Source organism: Alligator mississippiensis, chromosome 5 (genome assembly GCF_030867095.1).
Source record: "Alligator mississippiensis isolate rAllMis1 chromosome 5, rAllMis1, whole genome shotgun sequence".
Lineage (NCBI taxonomy): Eukaryota > Metazoa > Chordata > Crocodylia > Alligatoridae > Alligator > Alligator mississippiensis.
In genome coordinates, this window is record NC_081828.1 from 33909316 (window position 1) to 33930056 (window position 20741).

The following is a 20741-nucleotide window of genomic DNA, read 5'->3' on the forward strand; positions in this document are numbered from 1 at the left end:
TGCTGAATCTAGACTACATGTTGTTTTATATAACTCAGTAAGAAGATACTGTCCTTTACCTCTAGGGTTTTAGTTCTAGCATTTGAGTTCTGAGACTCTTGAACAGTCAGTCTAGAAGTGATCCCAATGGAGGTGATTAGGCTTAATTAATTTAAGTAGTTACCTTTGTATTTATACAAAAATGCCCAAAAGTGTATTAGGTACTTTACAGAGCAAATTAAAAGACTTTACAATTTAATCTTAGATTTGATGTGAAGAATAACAAATGATGAGTGGTGGAGGGCATGAAAACATGAAGAGCTACCTTATCAGCCCCTGCTGTTACTTAGCTTCATTGTGTGCACAACTTGAGTATTTCATTACGTTTGAGAAGTTGATTCACTCTACTCCAGTTTTGAAACCGTTGCACTTCAGAAGGGTTACACAGTTGTAAACCTGAGTTATTTAGTGGTGAATAAGGCCTGTAGTGATTTTTTGTTTCAGGAGTATTTTGCTTTTTTTCCTCTGCATTGATTTGCTATAAATGTTGAAGTCCTTTTAAATTTTAGAATCAGTCTTTTTTTCATGGCTTCTTCCTCTGGTTAACCATAATAATGGAAAGGAAGTGTGAGCTGTGAATTGTAGTGTTGCTGTCACCAATGGAAAAATAATGATGTGTGTGTGTTAGACATTCCCTTCTCTGAGAAGTGTATTGTGTCAGCAAATAGAATTGAATCAATTTTCATCACTTTTTGTAGTCCAGACCTTCAGGCTTGAATACTTCCTTTTCTAAAAGAATGGCCTAAAGCTTTTTATATTGGCTAATATTTTTGCAACTCTTACAAGTTTGAAATATGTTTTTCTAGATGCGTATATACATAATACATGTGAAACATTTATGAAAGGAAATGTTAGCTCATTTTGGAGCACAGCAATAAAATAACATTTTTTCTTTTGCCTGAACATAAAATAAAAAATAGTCTTGCCAACACAAAGGACCAAATTGACAACCAACTAAAGACAGCTCAACTCCACAGACTTCAATAGAGTTGCCTTTATTTACCATAGGAGTGAATGCTTTTCCAGGGAGGGGTCTATGATTTGACTGTTTACAAGTGGCTCTTACTCTAAAGAGCTGACCATTGGTATTTTTCTTTAAAAGTTCTGATGCTTTGGCCAAACTTCAAGCTAAATTCTGGAGTTGCATAGGGTGGTAATTCAGTACAGAATATACCTTGCATGTCTACTCTATTGGGAAAGAGCTAATCATGAATAAAATAACCTTCTGTACATTCATAACTCTTTACTGCTGCATTTATTATTAAAATCTAATTATATAACTGATTTTTTCTTGAATTCTCTTTATTACACTGGTGTCTAAATTGTCAACTGTTATGTCAGCAAATCACAAATTAATATTCCTGTAGCTTCTTTTTACTCTTTTCCTAATTTCAAGTCCAGTTTGATTATTTCAGATTGAGAAAATTAATGTAATGAATACTAGCTATTTGACAAAATTTGTTTTCAAGTGAAATGTTTTTGAACTGTACCAATATGAATGTTTGATGCAAAGTTCTTCATAGCCTATCAAACTGAGGAAGAATGGATTTCAATGAAGCCAGATACTTAAACAGATAGGCATCTCATTAAGACTCTTCGGACCAATTATCAGTTGTAATTATGATGTCTACTTTCTGAAATGAATTCTGTAATATACAAAGAAAAGCAAATGAGTAGGCCAAATCAAATGACTTAATTTTCACTCTGAATATTTAGCGCAGTTTTACTTCCCTCTGCCTTCTGCATTGCTATTTTTTTTTGCATGTCTCACTAAGAATTTATTTCATGGTCTCATGAAAAAAGAGTCAGGTCATCTACAAGTCAAAAGCATGAAGAAAACTGCTCTGAATGTACTTTGCTGACACAACCAATCTGGCTGGCAATTCATTATGGATCAGAAACTGAAGTCTTGTAGCCAACTTCTCCATTATGCTTTGTAAGGGGCACCAGCCAGAATGCTTGTTTCATTTACTAGCGTGAGCATTTCGTAGTTCATTCAAGGTTCCTGAAAATATATGGCTTCACATTTCCATCACAATCACAAATACCAATGTAAGAATTCAGGTAGATGGGTGAGACGAATAATAGGGCTACTTCAATCAGGGCCCAGGTGCAGTCATTGAAATATCCCACTGGGCGTGTCTACACAAGGCGCTTCACTCAAGATTAGTGCAAAGTACTGTGTGGTAAGCATAACTGTCTACACATGCAGACACTTACTGCACAGTAATTTGCTCTAATTTGTAAATTTGGTACCTGTAAATACAAATAGCAAATTTACTTGTGGTTACTTACTTCACCATACAGCACCCGTAGATAGCAGACCGGGAGCAAACTTGCTCCCGGTCTGCTGGGCAGCAGGGGGTGGGAGATTGCCCCCAGGAGCTGCCTGCTGCTAGGGAGGGCTCTGCCACCAAAGCCCAGGTAGGGACAATATCCCTTGCCCTGGCAGCAGGGAGCTCCCAGGATTCACTCCCCAATTGTTCCCAGCCCCTGCTCCATGATTGCTGGGAGCTCCCTGCATGGGGAGAGTTCCCTGCCCAGCTTGGAGGCTGGGGGCTCTCTGCTAGCTGCCCCACCAGCAGACTGGGGCAGGGGCTGGGACCTGCCTCTCCCCTTCAGCTCTTTCCAAGCCCCCTGGTCCCAATTGGGGAGCTGGTGCTGGGAGCTTCCAGCTGCTGGGACAGGAGGACATTGTCTCTGCCTGGGCTTCGGTGGCAGAGCCCACGCCAGCAGCAGGCAACTTTTGGGGGCAGGAGACAGCTGTCTCCTGGTCCTGTGCTCCCTGCCAGCTCCTGGGCTAGCACCCAGGGGGAGCCTAGAGCACCCCCTGGCTGCTGCAGGGGGTTGGTGCAGGGCAGAAGCGGACTGCTGCCAGGAGTAGCAACTCTGCTCCCATGCTCTCTGCATGTGTAGATGCCTGCCCAGGGTGGGTTTACTGTAGAGTAATTTACTCTACAGTAAACCTACCCTTCAGCATTTGCATATGTAGACATGCCCACTGTGGCTTTGCTCCAGTGCTGTGCCAAAGTCCATCCCTAGTTTAATACTGTAACTGGATACCTGGCCATTTGGGCTGCAGAGACAAAGTGAGCCAGACATATTGCTGGCCACTTCACACCTTTGTGAACCAGTGGCTATAGAAACGGGTATGTCTTCAACACTCTAGCCCTATTGGCTGCTAGGCTAGGGTAGATCTGTGGCCTTAATCACTAGTAGAGCTCCAGTTAGATGAACAGAGTTATTAAAGTCACTGAGAATAACTCTGGCTCTCATTCTGTCTCATTTCTGACAGCCTGAACTATGGATCCTCTAAAGCTCTATAAAGAATGTCTCATTCAGATATAATCCTACAGCCAAATCTTCTACTAGCCTCACTTTACTGAAGTCAGTGGAACAGCACCACCAGCATGCCATTAAGTCTGTAGCAATCAAGACATTTTTTGCTTTGCTCAGTTCTAAAAATGCAGAGCTGACTTTTACACTGAGATTGTGTTATCACACTTCAATTTGTTCAGAACATGACTTTTAAAATTAGCTTTTAAACCAAACTGTCCTTTTGTGACTTGACAAGATGTACCTGTAAAATCTTGTATCTTTTCCCATTGAGTTTGTGACCCTCAGAAGACATGTGCTGTTATATGCCCCAGTAGTGTAACTGAGGGGCTGGGCAATGAGAGCAGCAGCAGTGGGCACCCCCTTTGCAGGGGAGGGATGCAAAAATAGTCACCACCACTATTGGCTCTGTGGCAGCTGGTGCTGCTCAGGACATAGAGCTGCCCTGCTGATCCTCCGACGTGCCTTAACTTTACATCTCCTTGCTTTCAGAGAGAACAGGAGATGGAGCACAAGAAATACATCTGTCTAAATCCATATGGATCCTAGCCCATCCCTCAAAAACATCTTTCCAGCTCATGGATTTTCCCCTTACCATTGAAATTACAGCTCTCCTATAGGAAGCCCCACATATATTCTTCCTAACTCTATACCAGCAATTCTTAAACAGGGTGCCACAGTACCCTGGGGTGCTGTCAGATCCTTTTATTGGTGCTGCTGGGGGAGTGGGGGCGGAGGGGGAACACTGCAATATTAGCACTGTTAGGTGTCCAAACACCTGAGATTAACCCTTTTTCAGATTCAAGGCACCCCTTATTTGACTCAAGAGGTGCATTCCCCCATGCAGGGGTGTGTGGTTGCTGCAGCAAAAATAGCATCATCACAAATCTGTGCTGCATCTTTTTGCTGCTGGGCACGTCCCTGCACGTGGGGTTGGTACAGAGCAAATTGTCCCTGGAAGGGTAGGGGAGGCTGGGGCAAGCACCTGTATTGGCCCCAGCAGCCTTACCTGGGGTCCTGGGGCTCTCCCAGGGTAGCAGCAGTGCTGATCTGGCTGCTCAGAGCCTGGCCAGGCTCCATTTCTGACTGTGCACACTGCTGCCACATGTGCGGTGCCTCTTTTTGCAGTGGTTTTTTTTTTTACATGGATCTCCCACTGTCAAATTTTGGCACTGTGCTGTGAATCTGCAGCATGACAAATGGGTACACGTGTACCATGTGCCTCAAATGGGCTTTAGGCGCCACAAACTGCTCATCGGGAGGTACCCAAGGACCCCCTCAGAAAAATGCTAGCTCTTAATTTTCATTCGTTTTTTGACTACTGAAAAATAATAGAGCAATTCTTCAGTTGCAAAGAACTGAGAAAGTTCACAGCTGGTCAGAATGTTTTTAGCACTGGATTCCCATTTGAAATCTCTGGCTGTGTCCAGACAAGCGCAGATGTGCAGTATATGTGGTGCTGCAGATCCCGGGTTCAAAAAAACCCATGCTTAAAAAAAGAGTAGTAGCACATGTGGTGGCAGCACGTGGCCTAAAACCCAAGCCTGGCCAACCACGGCCAGGCTCTGGCTGCCAGCCAGGCTTCCTGCCACGGCTGCAGCCCTGGAAGGCCCCAAGGTAAGGCTGATGGGGCCAATGCAGATGCTGGCCCCAGCCTCTCCTACCCAACCCAGAGTAACCTGCCAGGGGACAAGTAGCAGCAGCACAAGATGTGGCTTGCTCCTGGGGAAACAAACGTCCGCACAATTCTCCTCCCTGATTGGATTTATTTAAACCTCTGGGTTTATGTTGTGAATCAGGCTGGCACACTTAACAGTGCTAACGTGGTGTAGCACCCCTGAAAGGATCTCAAGGCACTCCAGGAAGCCCCAACCCCCTGGCTGAGATCACTCTTCAAGGAGTGTGAAGCACAGTGCAGACCTTTCACTTCCACCTGCTTGTGGGTTTTTCAGACCCCTGCGCCGAAGAAGTGTCTCCTTCCAGGGGCTGGCAGGTTTGAGCTGGCAGCTCGGAGCTGCCCAAATGTGAGCGGGATGTTTGCAGGAGCCAGAGCAGGTTCTCGGAGGGCAGAGTGGGGTCCTCCTTCAGCGTACCTAGCCTCAGCCACTCGTGGGCAGCGTACAAGTTAGACACAGGCAACGGAACCCGGCTCCTGGCGTCCTGCAGCACCAGGCTGCCGGCGCCCCTCTCCCTCCGCCCGGGGGAGCAAAGCGGGGCAGCGTCGGAGGCGGGACCGGCCACCCGAGGCTGCCCGCAGCCGGGAGGCTGCCCGGAGCCGGGGGCGCGGCCGGCACGTGCTGCCCCTCAGCGCCGCCTGGCGGCCCGGGCTGCCCGCGGCGCGCAGCTAGCGGAGCGCGCCCGGCAGCGGGCGCGGATGCTGAGCTCAGCGCTGCCGCCGCGGGCCGGGCCGGGCCGGGCCGGGCCGGGCTGGGGCTGGGGCCGGGGCCGGCAGCGCTGGCCTTGGCCGCATGGAGCCCCCCCCGGCAGGGCTCGCGACTCCTGGGGAAGGGAGGAAGGGAGGGGACGGGGGATGTCCTGATTGGCCGGAGAGCCGGGGGGCCCGCGTTAAAGTGCAGCGGCGCCGGGCGGAGGAGCAGGCGGCTTCGCTGCGGGCACGGCCGCGCCCGGCCCCACCATGAGCGGCAGGGCCACTTTCTTCGAGGTGGGTGCGCGGCGGCCGGGCCGGGCCGGGCCGGGCCGGGCCGGGCCGGGCCTGGCGGGCGGGCGGGCGGGCGGGCGGGGCCGAAGCCACAAGTGGCCGGCGCTGCGGGACCGGGACCGGGACTGCCCGGCGGCCCGTGGAGACGGGCGTGGCCATGCGGCCGCCCGGGCCCTGGAGACGCGGTGGTGCCCGCACCCACCTGTGGCCGGGCTGGGCAGGGGCAGGAGCAGGGGCAGGGCGCTGGCTCCCGGTGGCGCGGGGCCGGTCGGGGCGCTGTCGGACCCCGCTCCCCGCCCTGGCGCCGCCGCGGGAGTCGTGGGAGAGGGCGCCTGCCCCGCCCGGGCCCCGCCTCGCCGGGCAGCGCGGCTCCAGCCGCCGGCAACTGGTGCGCGCGTCGGGGCACCGCTCGGGCCGCGCCGGGACCGCGGCTGCATCCTTTCGGCCGGCGCGAGAGGGGCCGATGCTCGGCGCTGCCGGCCCGCGGCGTCTGTCCACTATCAGCAACGGTGACCCGAGAAGCGTGACGCCTATGGGCTTTATGACGTCACAGAAAGGCTGCTCCTGGCCTTGGCTTGACGTAATCGATCTACGTTTAACGTTTTAACCGCGGGGGGGGGGGGGGTGCTTGTTCCTATTGGCTACTTAAAAATGTTCCCTAGATGGGCTGATGGCAAAGGAAGGGAGCTCCGCGTTTGGGAGCAGGGCTCAGGCAGCTGTCCTGCTATCTCTTTCATCCTTGCAATCTCACATTTCAAAATTCTCTCAACAGGAGACCCGTTGTCCTACACCCACGCGCAAAGGCAAAACCCCCTTAGGAATCAGATGTAAGAGGCAAAATAATTGCAGATTAAAAAATGAACAGGGTATAAAATAGTCTGAAAAGACTTGCCCGGTCCTAGGATTGTCTTTCTGTGCACCTCTTCCCCTCCCCCACCAACATAAGAAATATCCTAGACCTCTCTGTGAACAAAAGCAGCCCAACTTGTCTCTGGTCTTGGCAGGGGTGGGAGTGTGCAGGGTGGTTTCTTCTCTATAGTCCCATCTACCCTTGGGGAATTTTAGGGGATAACATTCCCATTGGTGCTGCTAATGTTTCATGTGCACCAATATTAGCTTCTCTTGAGCACTAGGATAGTCAAGTATCTTGCTGCCTCCTTCATTTAAACCTGAGGGCCCCACACTTGGGGGTCAAACAACTCTAATTTCTCCCCCCCATGCCCATCAAGGAAACTGTCTGCTCTGCTGCCTATCTTCACAATGGCAAGTAGAGCTGGGCTGGCCATGAAGGGGTTGCTTTATGTAGCACTCTTCACAAGTATAACTTGAAGCACTCTACGAAGTAGGTCAGTTTTATAGCCATTTTATAGATGGGACCAAAACCCAAGAGAGGTAAAGTGATTTGTCGGAGATCACTTGGTAAGACACTAGCAGAGCCTGAAATGGAACCCAGGTATCTTGAATCTTAGATCAGCTCACCATCTACTAGGTCACGTGAGTGACAAGTGCAGAACATTTCCCAAATTTATATGGTGTCCATGCACAGAGGCCAGGCAACTCTTCCTTGTCTCATTCCAGGTGTGGTCTATGGTCTTTCAAAGTTCTGATCTTGTAAACCAGTGGTGGTTTTCCCAAGGAATATGGGAGTGGGGTGGGGGCCCCCTCCAGATTACCAAATCTGTTTGAGTTCTCTTTGGTGTGTGACTCAAGGTGGGGGTTGTAGAACAAAGAGGTTTTGGCAACAGTGAGACTGGCTGTGGCAGAGAACGTCATTCTTGCCTACTTGACTTCTGATACGTGAGTAGAAGAAACATCTTATAATATTGAATTGTATTTTTTCTCCATAAGGTCAAAAGAGAACTATAAATACAGAGAAAAGTATTCAAATTGTAGGTCTGTATTGTTCACTACACACACCCGAAACACTTACCTTTATGCACCTGTAACATCTTGCTGAGAGTTACGAAGTACTTCACAAACATAAAAATCATACTCTGTCTCTAAATATTTTTACTTATTGATTAAAAACAAAGTTGTTATAAAAAGCTTTTTCTTTCTGGATTTTTTTTTTTCCCCTTGTGTGTCTGAAAACACTTAATACAGAGTCAGATTCACTGCTTTCTCTATATAATTGAATGGAGGTGGACTTTTACCATCCACAGAGTATGAGGAGAACCACTGAAGTCAAGCATCTTGAAACAAAGACAAATGAGTAATTTTTCAAACCAGACATAAATGGTCAATAACAGTAATTTTCTCAACAAAGGAGAGAGAAATATTTTTTTTTTTTAAATAAGAAAATGTGATGGTAAAGTGCCTAGATTATTCAAATGGATGGAGGGGCTGATGCAAGACATAAAACTACTTTCTAACTCATTGTTTTTAATGGGCTTCATTTCAAGCTCACATTGTCCCTTTAGTTGGTAGACTCTCTTCTCAGACCATAAGAATCGAGAGTCGCAACACTGATTTGAATGTAATTTAAACAATTCTATAGTTCAAAAGTCATTAGGATATAAATAAAAACAGCCCTCTGTGGTAGGTAAAGGATGTAGACATTGAAACACAGAGGAGTTGAGTGATTTGCCTGTGATCATACAAAATGTCTGCAGTAGAGCCATAGAGTTATAACTTGTCAAAAGCAGAAGCAAATCTCTGATTTCATGTAGCAGTTTTGTTTATTGGTGTCTCAAATAATATCGGGAAAGGGCTACCATAATTTGGAGAAATATAAACATTAATGGCACTTCTTTAAAATGTTGATGATATAAGTCTCTAGTGGTAAACTTCACTTCCTAAATCTACTGAATACAAGAAATCATGGACTAAAATCTAGACATTAGATTTATGGCACATTAAAACCTGCCTGCCATCTGATAACCCCAGGTAACCTCTCTACATTATACCTGCTACATTCTACCACCAGGTTAACACTCCCTCCTTCCCTACTCCTCCCCACCTGTCCCTCACCTGTTAACTCACATCCCCTTTGATCTTCCCTGCCACACATTTGCTTTTTCACTGACCTGCATTTTGCATATTGGCTTAAGCTTCTATTATACCCAGGAGAGCCCACAAACACCAGAGACCTGAAGAAGGGTGTTTGTGCCCAAAAGCTTGTAAAGAACAATTTTTTCCAACTATTTAGTTGGTCTAATAAAAAACCTTGTCTGCCAATGGTAAACTAAGACACTCCAAGTAAAGGAAAGAGTGGGGCTCTCTGCTGTGCTGAAAGAAAGCTCCACTGAGACAAATGCACACACGTATACTTTGGTGGGCTAGTCATGTTACTTCTCTTTTTTTCTGGGCTATCAATGCAGTGAGGACCCGGTTTCACAAGGTGCTATACACACTTCAAGAAGTTTAGTGAGTTCAACTCCCACCAAAGTTTGTGGGACTCAAAGATGCTGGGTACTGAGTACATGGGCTCAGCATCCTGCAGAACTGAGCCTTTGACTCTCCACTGTCTTTCTATGAAGGGTCCCTTAGAGTAATGTGAGAATAGACCTGAAGGCTGCCCTATGTTCCACCCTGACTGGGTTACTAGATAACCCTGCAGCAAAGAAGCCTAGGTGGGCCCTCTGGGAGTGATACTTTTGGAAGAGTACCTTCTCCATACTAACTTTTCACACCATCCAGAGAACAGACAGAGAAGTTCCTTTTGCTAGAACAGAAATAATATTTCTGCAATAGATATGAAAGAATTCATTTCTGCACTACAGTTGTAAGGCCAGCTTCAGAATATACAGCCAGTGGGATGGAGGGCTTCCCAGCAGGCAGAGAGCTAGCTGCTCATCAGTCTCCAGTGCAAGAAACATGCTTAAAGAAAAAGTTCCTGAGGAAAGTTGAAAGTTAGGGATTTTCAGGGCCATTTTTTTAAACCTGTGCTGACATTGATCCAATTCTTAGTAGAATCAGGACAGAGGATACACATTGCCCTCTCACTATTTAGCTGAGTTAGGGGCACTGATTCAGGCTTGAGGAAGGCCAGAGCGGGAATCCAAGTTAGACTGAATTAAGCGATGTAATTCCACTCTAATTATCAAACTAATCAGAAGTGTTGCCAACAAGAGAAGTTTTAAAACTACACCAAGCAGTAGTATTGGACAGAGAGGGGAAATGCATTAGATCATGGGGGAGTTCTCAATTACAGATAATTTATAGACTATTTTGTAATATATTAATGGATCAGAAGTAGAAGGTTCTAATATTATTTCTCAACTTGGATTTTAATTAGGATTACACTGATAACATCAATCTAAACGTGCCACACAATAAAGACTTCAGAAAAGCACCTCTTTGTACAGAAGATCAAAGAGTCAAGTGAGTGAAAAGTACTCTATGTTCTTTCCTTGAATGGCAAGCATTTACTATGCCATGGAAAGTATAGGTTCAAAAATAAGCCATGCCAGAGAAGTGCATTTATAAAGAAAATAATCTACCTATATATTTTTAACTGTAAATGAACAAAGCAAACACTTACATTCTGAATAATTTATTTTTTCCTGGCCTCTGATATTAATGTGTTCAGTTTTTGCTGAGTTCTTTGGAAATGCTTACATAGTCATTAGATGGTTATTATACTTAGTAGAGAAATAGCAATTTATGAAATGACAGCTATGCTGAATCTTGTGGCTTTTGGAACAAATTGCATCTTCAGTTGCTGTAGATAAGAGACCAAACACATTTTTTAAACAATATATAATTGAAATTCTTATAAAGAGAATGTCCCTTTGATAAATAGGGTTTACATGGCATCATAAAGCCTGATTTTCCTATGTTATTGGCGGTCTATTGAAGGATGTATACTTATGTTTTTCCATCTCTAATACTTGTTTGGTTTGTGGTTTGAATACTAAGCGTAAATGTAGTTACTATGTTTGGGGGGGGGTGACACAATTTTTACTGAATGTCTAGAAAAATTCTAAGGCATTTAAAGGGCTGCCATCAATTTATTATCTAGTAGGCAACTCCTCGCATGGGTGCCAGAGTATGGCACATGCATTCTTCTTGGCATGCGTACCTCAGGGCTGAGGGCAGGCAGGGAAGGGACTGGGGCTCGATACACAACAAGGATCAGACCCCTCATGGCTCCCCTGCTGTTTGCCCCTGGCACGCCAACATCTTACAAGTTGAGGTTGTGGGTGTTTTTGGCACTCTGCCCCAATGGTGCCAACCTCTGATCTAGTCATTGACAAAGCACCTGAAAATACATAACTTTTTTTTTTTTTAAATCTGTGTTATTTTCTCTAAATTTGTTCATGTAACCTGCTGTGTGTCAAGCACCTGTTCAAACTATAGAGGAACTCCCTAATTGGGCAGTGAAACGGCCTTAGCACAAAGTACTATCAATTGAACAGGGCAGACATGCCAAAAAGAGGTGTGGGGTTTTTTTTCCCCTTTCTACCCTCTTCTGGATATAGTAGTCTTGTAATTATAGTTGGTAAAAATGTTTAGACAGATGTGTGTTAAGCTGACGCATCCTTTTAAGATTCCTATATATTTTTCTAAATCATTATAAAATGCATTACATTTAAAATGTAGAAGTGGATGGACTATTCTCATCTGGGGCCTATCCTGCCAAACACAAACATCTTTATATACATGGGTATCCCATTAAATGAACATGACTACTCATGTCATGTTTAGTTAGGTGGGAAAGGCTTATAAGTAGGGGTCTATCTAAGTTGAGGAAGCAGCCAGCTGATTTTGTGGGAAGATCATGCTGCAATATTCATGGGTAGATCATGGCAGGGTCCCCCCAACACCTCTGGCTAAGGGGCCCTTGTGGCCCCACACTTTGCTGACAATTAGCTACGAGAGGTGTCAGTCATATGGCCCCACTCCTCACTGCATATTGGTTGTGAAGGCTGTCCATCATGTGGACTTGCCCCTCGCCCCCAATTGGAGCGGAGGGGCAGGGCCTCATGACAGGCAGCTTTCTCAGCCAATCAGATGTAAGGGGTGGGCAAGGCAGCTGTCTTAGGCTGCCCTTTGGGTGGGCTGCAGTGCCATGAAGACTGCTGGCTCCCTCTGGAGCAGCTAGCATTTTATTTTCAGTAAGTTTTCTCTTTTTTTCTCTTGGATTTCATGGATTTTGCGCACACTGCCCACTTTCGCAATTTCTGTGAAATCTGCAAAATCGTAATTTTGGTAGGCCCCTGCTTATAAGGACTGAGTCCTGTTTTGATGAACCTGACACATTCCCAAATCACCAGGTAGGCAGTTTTATCTATAATTATTCCTTGATGGCTAATTATTCTCCTTCATTACATTTAGGGGATTATATGTGAGTTGTTAATGGCTTTTCAGACTGAAAACTGTTGGATAAAAATGGTTATAGTGTGTCTCTCTCCAGAGGTACCAGATTATTTTAATGCCAAGACAATTTCCACCTTTCTTTTTTTAAAGATGGGAAGAGTTTTGTCTTCTTATTTTCCTGGACAAAATAAAAAGTACATTTTAGTTTGCCATTTCTGGGAAGGTCTTTGAATAGGACCTGCTGGTAATTTTTCAAAGGTGAAAAGTACAGTTAGTTCCCTTCCTTTGCAAGTCAGTTGGAAAAGAATCAGATACCTAACTCAGTCAATCAGATACCTAACTCTCTCCTGTTCTCTTGAAAATCCACTGCCAATCTGCTCTTCTCCCGGCAATTATCCTCTCCTGTGTGGGTTTTTTTTTACTGTTTTTGTCAAACCCAATTTAAACTAGTGTCCCAGGCAATGGGCTTTTGCCCAAATAGGTATTTTAGATAACCCATATATTGCTCAATCTCTTTGTTTACACACAGGCGATATTTGTGTAGCTCAGAAAAGTGTGTCCTGAGCACCTGCAGATCCAGTTGATGTCAATAATATCTGCAGATGCTCAGCACCTCTCTGGATCAAATTCATTGGGAAAATCCTTGTTTTCAGGAGTTGAACAGATGATGCAGGAACTGCCTCGATGCTCACTGGGGTTGAAAACATGATGGAAATATGTTATTATCAGTAACAATTATATTGGTAGAAATAAAATCATTCTTTTAACCTGGTTTCCTTAACCATGAGATGGGAAGTAGTTTCTGGCAGCAATGATTTAATGGACACTGTAATTTCAAATAATCTGTCTAGCCCTTCTGGTTGCAAAGTAACCCTCTGAATGTGTGAACTAATGCAGTGCTGCCTACCTAATGTTTCTGGGATGCTGCAGCTTCTGTTACAAAGGTTTTTCTCACTCTGAGTCAAGTTGAGCAAGAATGCTGGGTCAAAATGCCAAGGGCAGGGGTTGCTGGACTGCAAAGGATTTTAAGATTCTTTATCCTCAGAGGGCTCACTTGAGCAAGACAAAGCTAAAACAGTACATTAGATATTTGAATGATTTGGGGGATGTTTAAAGGGGCACTGTCAATACCCTGCTAATTGTTTTTGTTACTATTATAAGTAACACATAAGATTATCATCACAGAAAAAGATTAGAGGAGAAAAATCTTCCCTTTCCTCCTTCCCCAGTTTCTTTATTTTGTCTATTTGACAATACTTGCCTACAGTCAGTTTCACTGCTTCTTCAAGTGAATCCGTTATTTCCCCTATTTTTTTTTTAAATAGGAAAATGAGATTGTAAGACAATAGTATTTGTCAGGGAGCCTGGTAGTGTGTATAAACATCAACCCTGGTCATTGATAAAAACTTGTTTCAAGCTGACAGTGCCTCTTTGAAAGAACAAGATTATTTATTTTAAGCACACATTTCTTAGACAATTTGTTTAAAAGGAGCCTTGTATGTTGAGCCCTCGCTGACCCCTTTGCCTTGAGGGCTAAGAACACTAGGAAGAAAATTTAAAGGATTCCCCCTATCTCTGTTTCATAGTCATTGTAGCCCTTTTCTCATATACTTTGCTACAGTAAATGAGCTGTTCCTGTCAAAACTTCTTCAAGCACCTGTCCATATAATGTCAAAAGACTCATGGGTTAATCCTGCTCTTTAGCGACAGAAAATCACAAAGAGCAAGACTCTGAGAGGCTCCAAGGTTTTCTATTTGCATCTTCACCAAAAGGGTTTAATTCTCTGAGAGCTGCTAGTCAGTGGTAAGAGCAAACTTCTCAAACCTGAAACCTCTAAATCAGCTTCCTCACATGTATATCTCAAAGTAGATAGGTGACACATGTTCTGATATCCATGCCTACCCACTCCATAGAGGAAGCACTGGTAGATGTTGAACCAGAGCACTGCAAATTGCAATGGTGATGCCGGCAATTATGCCTCTTTGATTTGAGACAGAATCAGCAGCTGCCTTTTGAAGCACAGACATATTCACTGAGGGTGAATCCTGGTTCTGTTAAACCAAGGGTTGTCAACCAGGGGTACATGTATCCCTGGGGGTACTTTAAAGGTCCCAGGGGGCATGTGGGGTTGGACTGCTGCCTCCTGTGAGGCAGCGGCACAGGTGAAGGGCCAGGGCAGGGCAAGAGCACTGCTCTGCCACTTGCCATGCCCCTATTCCACGTCCGGCTACTTGCCAGCCACCTTGCCTGCCCTCCTCCCCCCCACCCCCAGCTTGGTGTCCACCTGCTCTCCACCCTCCCTCCCAGGGGTACACTTCTTAAAAATGGGGCCACTGCAGATACACTTATTAAAAAAGGTTGAAAACCCTGTGTTAAATAAAAGGCAAAATGGCTATTGAGTTTATTAGGGTTTTGCCTTCAGTGTATGAGCTAATGCTGTTTCATAAACTTAAACCATCTGAATGTTTTCTACGTGCAGAACGTGATCCTGACATATCAGTACCCTTGACTCAGCATTGATTCTATTTTGCATATGCTGCAGGCTATGAAACAGTATTGAAAACATTGCACACCTGCTTAGAATAGAGTAAAAGTTGACCTACCTTGTCCTTACAGGTCCAGGCTCCAGTGCAATCACTGATATTCAAGGGATGCTGAAACTTCTCAGTCTGGCTTGGAAGCTGGCTACAACAGGCTGCACATTATCAATGCAAATAAATGCCTACTGTACCAGTGTTATCTTGTGCAGGTTTCTTTTCCATTTTGTGAAACCTCCTGAGGGTATTTCAGTAAACAGAATTGCTCCATTGATATTCTGCTGCTAAGGGGTTAGACAGAGCCAGGATCTGGTGGAGACATTGGGCTTCTGGTAGATTTTGCATTCTGTGAACTGAACTCTCCTTTACTTCATAAGGACCAAATCCCTCCCCCTCAAACAAATATTAGTAAGCAACTCAATGAGAAAAAACTCAGAATTTGGATCTTCCTACACAGCTATTCCCACACAGAAGCCTGGTGTGCCTCTTTGCTACAGGTTTCACCAGGTTATTTGGAGCTCTAGACCTGTTGAACATTGACTTTTTCTGCCCCTTTTAATCATAGTAAAATCCAAGATGAATCACAGTAAAATCCAGGCCCCATTGAATTAGTATCTTGCATTGATTTCAATAGATACAGGATTTAATCCAGTCTGACTACTCTGAGTAAAGTGCTGTTCTGCATGACTGAAGTGGCAGAATTCAGCTCTGCTGTTATGCCTGTTTGTTTTCATTTCTTTTTTCTAACAAGTGCAAGGGGAATTGCAGGCCCAAGTATAGTGAAAGCAGTGACTTGGACCACATTTGCACTGATTTTTCACTGGTTTAAGGAATATATCCAGCTCCTGGGAGGGAAATTCAAACACTGAGTTAGGTACCCAAGCTCCCAGTAGAGTGAACGTTAGGTTTCTTCAAAAACCTGCATGCTGAGTGGGGAATTACCTAGAGCTAAACAATAAAAAATACTAAGCACAGAAGCATGTCTTAAATCCCACCATCTCTCTAGAGCTTAAGTAACTCTATCCACTTGGAGTCCAGAGCCCAGAGGCACCCCCTGAGTAAGAGGGCCCACAATTACTCTGTGAAGGGACTGAGCAGGGCTTACTGTTTTAAGATGAAGGTGGTGGTACCATGCACATACACAATAGCTTAGTGGTTCGAATACCTAGGATATAGGAGATGGGCTCTTTGGTAAATCTGCTCAGTATCTTTTCTTAGACCAACTCAAATAGTTGGAATGTGGGAGGCTTGCATTCTTTTCTTTAATCAATGCTTGTTTAATATAAAATGTATAAACAGTCCTGAGAGTAAGGCTCAGACCCCAGATCTCTCCCCTCCTGGTTAAATGCTCTCTTTTTGGCTGTCTGTTCTCCACCTTGTGAGTCTTTCAGTCTTTTTTGTACAGGGGCCCAGTTTCACCAAGAGGGATGGAGTGTACCTGCACCCAGCTTAGCCTATGGCCAGGTGCTTGGGGAACTGTCCTGAGAAGGGGGAGATGTAATTATGAACCCATCAAGATGAGGAGTGTATTGAATACAGGTGCCTACTTCTTGCAGTAGTGCTGTAACAGCTAGACTAGGGGTGCTCAACCCCTGGGTTACAGGCCAAATGTTGGCTACAGAGCCATGGCATCTGGCCTGCTGGAAATGTGGCCTGGTTTGGGAAGTTTGGCAGGGAGGTAGAGGCAATTAAGACTGCTACCCCTCCCTCACTGCTAAATTACCAAGCCCCATGTGGCTAGATCATGCTCAAGCTATCCCCCTTCACCCCTACAACAGCCAGGCTGCACTTCACCTGCCCCCCCCCATGTGCTGGATTGGGTCCCCATTGCACCTGCCCCACATGCTGGATTTGGCCTGTGGACAGGCCAGCACCATCCATCCAGCCCTTGAGGTGAAAAGTTAGGGCACCACTGCATTGAACTGTAATGTGAAAGGTGGGAAGCAGTGGCTTCACTACTGCTGGTTGCATCCTGTGACTGGCTTGATCCTACTCTGTACCTTAGGGTTCCTCAGGGTATTGCTCCACCTAGGTTCTGAATCCCAGGACCTAGGTGCTGAGCTACTTAAGCCAGGGAAGTTTTTGGTGTATGCAGAAGCAGAACTGCAGGCACTTGGATAACTTTCAGGTCAAACAGGAAGGTGTTTCAGGAGCTTTCAGGGTTAGGCAGCTGCTATACAGGATTTTTTGGTTTATGGTTTTGGACTTAGTCCATCTGTGCCCTGCTTTAGGTGCCTAAATTCTGCTTGGACTCTAGCTCTAACTTTGTTGATTTCAGTAGAATTATTCCTGATTCATACAGTTGTAAGATCAGAATAAGCCCCTACTGACTCCTTCCTACCCCCAGAGTGCTGGTGTACCTTCTTTCCTGAGGCAAAGCTTAGTATAACTGAGAACTCTCCAGGGAAACAGGAAATAATTACTTCAATGGGGAAAAGTAAATGTTTGGAGAGATTAATTTGATTCCTAAGAAAAAGAAATCAAATGCATGAGTATAAGAACAAATCATGCCACAGTCCTAATTAAATCAAAGGAGCCTGGCTTACGTAAGCACTTTAATAGTACAGGCAGAATTAATTCATTTTGCATCACTCTTACTCTGGGCTGGTTGTTCCTAGACTGTAAAATAAGCATTTTTTTTACTGAGTAATTTAAAAAAATCAATACAATATTCGCTTGTGTCAGGACTCAGCAGGATAAACTGAAACATGGAGAGGCTGCTCCAAGTACAAATAGCTACAAATAAAACTTAGGGCAACATGATTATTGTGTATTACATTGTTTCCATAATACTTATCGCATCATTTTTTAAAGATTAGTTGATGCCTAGGCCTTTCCAGGAGCCTGAAACTGGGGGCCCTAGATAAATTATAATTTTATCTTCTACGAAAAGGTACCATGACTTTAAAATTGCATAGCTTAAAAATTAAAGACTTTTGTGTGTTTTAAACATTGAAGATATTTAGCAGTTTATTAATAATCAAAATGGTTAACAATAAAGTATACTTTTCTCCATTGTTCTTAGACTGTTGGGGGTTTTTTTTTGTTAGGGGGGCGGGTTGGTGTCTTATCTTGACAATACAAATAAACTGAACAGTTTATTTTGCAGGGGGGGTCAGTTTCAATCTATGGTCTTCAGGCACCAGCTGGAGTTTGCAAAGTTTTGGATGCAAACATAGAAGGGAATATTTGCATTGAAAGAAAAATATATACATTGCACAGCTATGTCTGTTGATTAGAGCTTCTGTAAAATCATGGGTTGTTTTTCCTTGAATAAACCTAATTTAAAGCTGCCCCTTTAAAACTTTTTAAAGGAACTTCCTATTACTTCAGTGCAGACCACTGTGAGCAGCCCTAGTTATTCTGAATCCTTGTCTTGTTAGGCCATGTTAAAAATAATTGGGTCTCATTTTTTTAATATCCTTATTTGGATGCTAAGTCCCATTTACTGGGTAAAATGTTGTGGCCTATGTTGTACAGAAGTAGAAGCAGGTAATGATAGTGATTTCTTCTGTCCACATCAGTGGAACTCTGATATTCAACATCTGCATGACAACAGTGCTTAGAACAGAGGTTCTCAAGCTTGCCAGGCTAGCTGCCATCATTTCTGGCGTGACCTGACTTTATCATAGAATTTCTTCCAGGGTTCACTTGTAAGGGTTGCAGTCCTATTTGGGACTGTGACCCATAGTTTAGAAACTACCAGCCTATAAGCCAGGGGTGGGCAAAATGCGGCCCACAGGCCAGATGCAGCCCACCAGGTTACGCTATCTGGCCTGCAGGGCCCCTAAAAAAATAGAAATTTTAATATTTATCTGCCTCTGGCTGCCCGTCATGCGGCCCTCAATGGCTTCCCAAAACTCAGTAAGCGGCTCTCCGTCCGAAATAATTGCCCACCCCTGCATAAGTCAATGAGCTAAGGTTCTAGTATGGTGGGTTGTACACAAAAACATAGAAAGCCAAAGTCTGAGTCACAAAAAGTTTAAAAACTAAAAGGACTGCTGTGAACACTGTTGTCAACAATCATGCTGACCAGCGTGATGTTGAACTAACTTTATTCACCAGTCTAGACCAGGAAAACCTATGGTCAGCTCCATGTTACTTTACGTGGTTGTTGGTCACCATGTTCAGAAACAGTAAGATTTCAAAACAGTTTAGACAAGGACGTTCATTGTTCTTGATACTTCAAGAAACCATTTGAACTGGTCTAGTTATTGCAGAGATACTCTAACCCAGCTGCAAAAGCTGCCAAAACAGTTATTATGTTATCACTCTTGTCTTCCTAATTTTTTCTTCTTCCATATGTGATTAGATTGTTAAGATGGGTCCTGTCCATCCCTATGTTTCTGAAAAGGGAGAGAGTATTGATTCTCATTCTAGTTACCTCATGAAGGATGTTTGTTGTCCTCATCTGCACTCTGGTAGGAACAATAAAAGTTACTGGGATTTTTTGGATTGTAGATGTACAGTAAAATGACAAAGGGATAAGCAGCCCTAAATGTAGCATGAGAAGGAACCCTCTGGTGCAGGCACCACAGCTGGAAGGCCTAAGTTCCCCTCTGAAGGATTCTTACAAGTCTTGGCAGAGTGTAAGCTGGAGGCAGATATGGCAGTGATTTGGGGTGGGGTCCTGGCACTTAACTGTGCAGAGATTTGGGGCATTGCTGGGGCTCATAGGAAAGCTGAGGGTAGCTATTGTAGGAGATGAGCCACTCAGTCTTTCTGAGTTATACCATCAGCTTCTTCAGCCTATGGAGCAGCTCAGGATCAGAAAGATGCAAAGGTGGTTTGGATCCACTCAGTTTCCATTCCCTGGGCTGCAGATCTCTTATAGTGGTTTAAAATTTTCCACCCAGGAGTAGAATCCACTTATTTTAGTTTTCTAAGAAAACCTCTATACAAACAGCAGCAACAACACTTGACAAGTTGATATTTTGGAAGGAAAAACACTTAAAACCTCAATAACTTTTTTAATTAATTCTTTTATGCATCATAAACCCTTTAAAAGATAGCTTTTTTGAAACAGTAACTGCATGCTGCTGCATTAGTATCAGATGCAAAGGGGATCATTTAGCTGGCTCTTTGGCTAGAGCTTAAGTGCTTCAATTGGTACACAAATAGAGAAAGAGAGCACTACTGAGGACCAGTGAAAGAAGGAAATACAATACTTTCAACATATCTCTTCAAAGCACTCCTATTATAAAAGTACTAGAGTGTGACTTCTATTTTTAGTTAGTATCATATTGAGGGTCTAATAGTAATCTCCTCTCTTGGTCCGTTAATACCAAACATAATTAGTTTTAGATGCTTATCAAAAAAGTCTGGTAGTAAGTAATGATACAATCCCTGTTATTACAGCTGGCAGATCAACCTAGAGCATACAGACTAGCAGCTGTCACAGGAGAGGTCAATTATAATGTGGGTCAGTGAGAACAAACCAAGAAAACAAAAGCCAATGTAACTTGCATTTGCTTACTTACTGAGATAGGTCTTTGAAATTCCTGGATACTGTTTGTTTGATAGTTGTAAAGAAAACATCAATTGATACTTTTTTAAGTATTTACTTTTCCTGTCCCCTTCACACAAATTCCTCAAGTGGAGCAGGTAAATAATAAGGAATAACCACCCATTTCTTGATGGTGGTTATTAATACAGAGATCCCTAGATGCAAGAGTATTACTGTCACAGTTCATTTTTGTTTGTTCAGTATAAAATCTGAGACTATGATAACAGAGGAGGAGAAGGCCGAACACACACTCTAAACAAGTGTCAATTTAAGTTGTTTGTACCATACATAAAACACTTATGCATGCATATTAATAGTATGCAAATGTACATGAATGACTACATGTATACACTCTTCTAAAGAAAAATACTATCAAATTTAACAGAGAATTCTATTTTTCCC

The 20741-nt window shown here is 44.1% G+C and overlaps 1 protein-coding gene across 6 annotated transcripts in view; it reads left to right on the forward strand.

The window, feature by feature from the left end:
• LOC102575131 (very-long-chain enoyl-CoA reductase) overlaps nt 1-20741 on the forward strand; it is a 47268-nt gene that overhangs the window by 1759 nt on the left and 24768 nt on the right. The window contains exons 1-2 of one of the 6 annotated variants that reach the window (XM_059728065.1): nt 5788-6037; nt 6807-10357. The exons of 3 other annotated variants lie outside the window; for them this stretch is intronic. Coding sequence is in view for 1 of the 3 variants with exons in the window: in XM_059728064.1 (XP_059584047.1) it covers nt 6011-6037 (27 nt within the window). In the remaining 2 variants the exon portion in view is untranslated. Of the gene's footprint in view, nt 1-5785; nt 6038-6142; nt 10358-20741 lie in introns of those variants that run through there. 2 more of the 6 variants (XM_014599707.3, XM_059728064.1) reach the window with 2 other exon arrangements.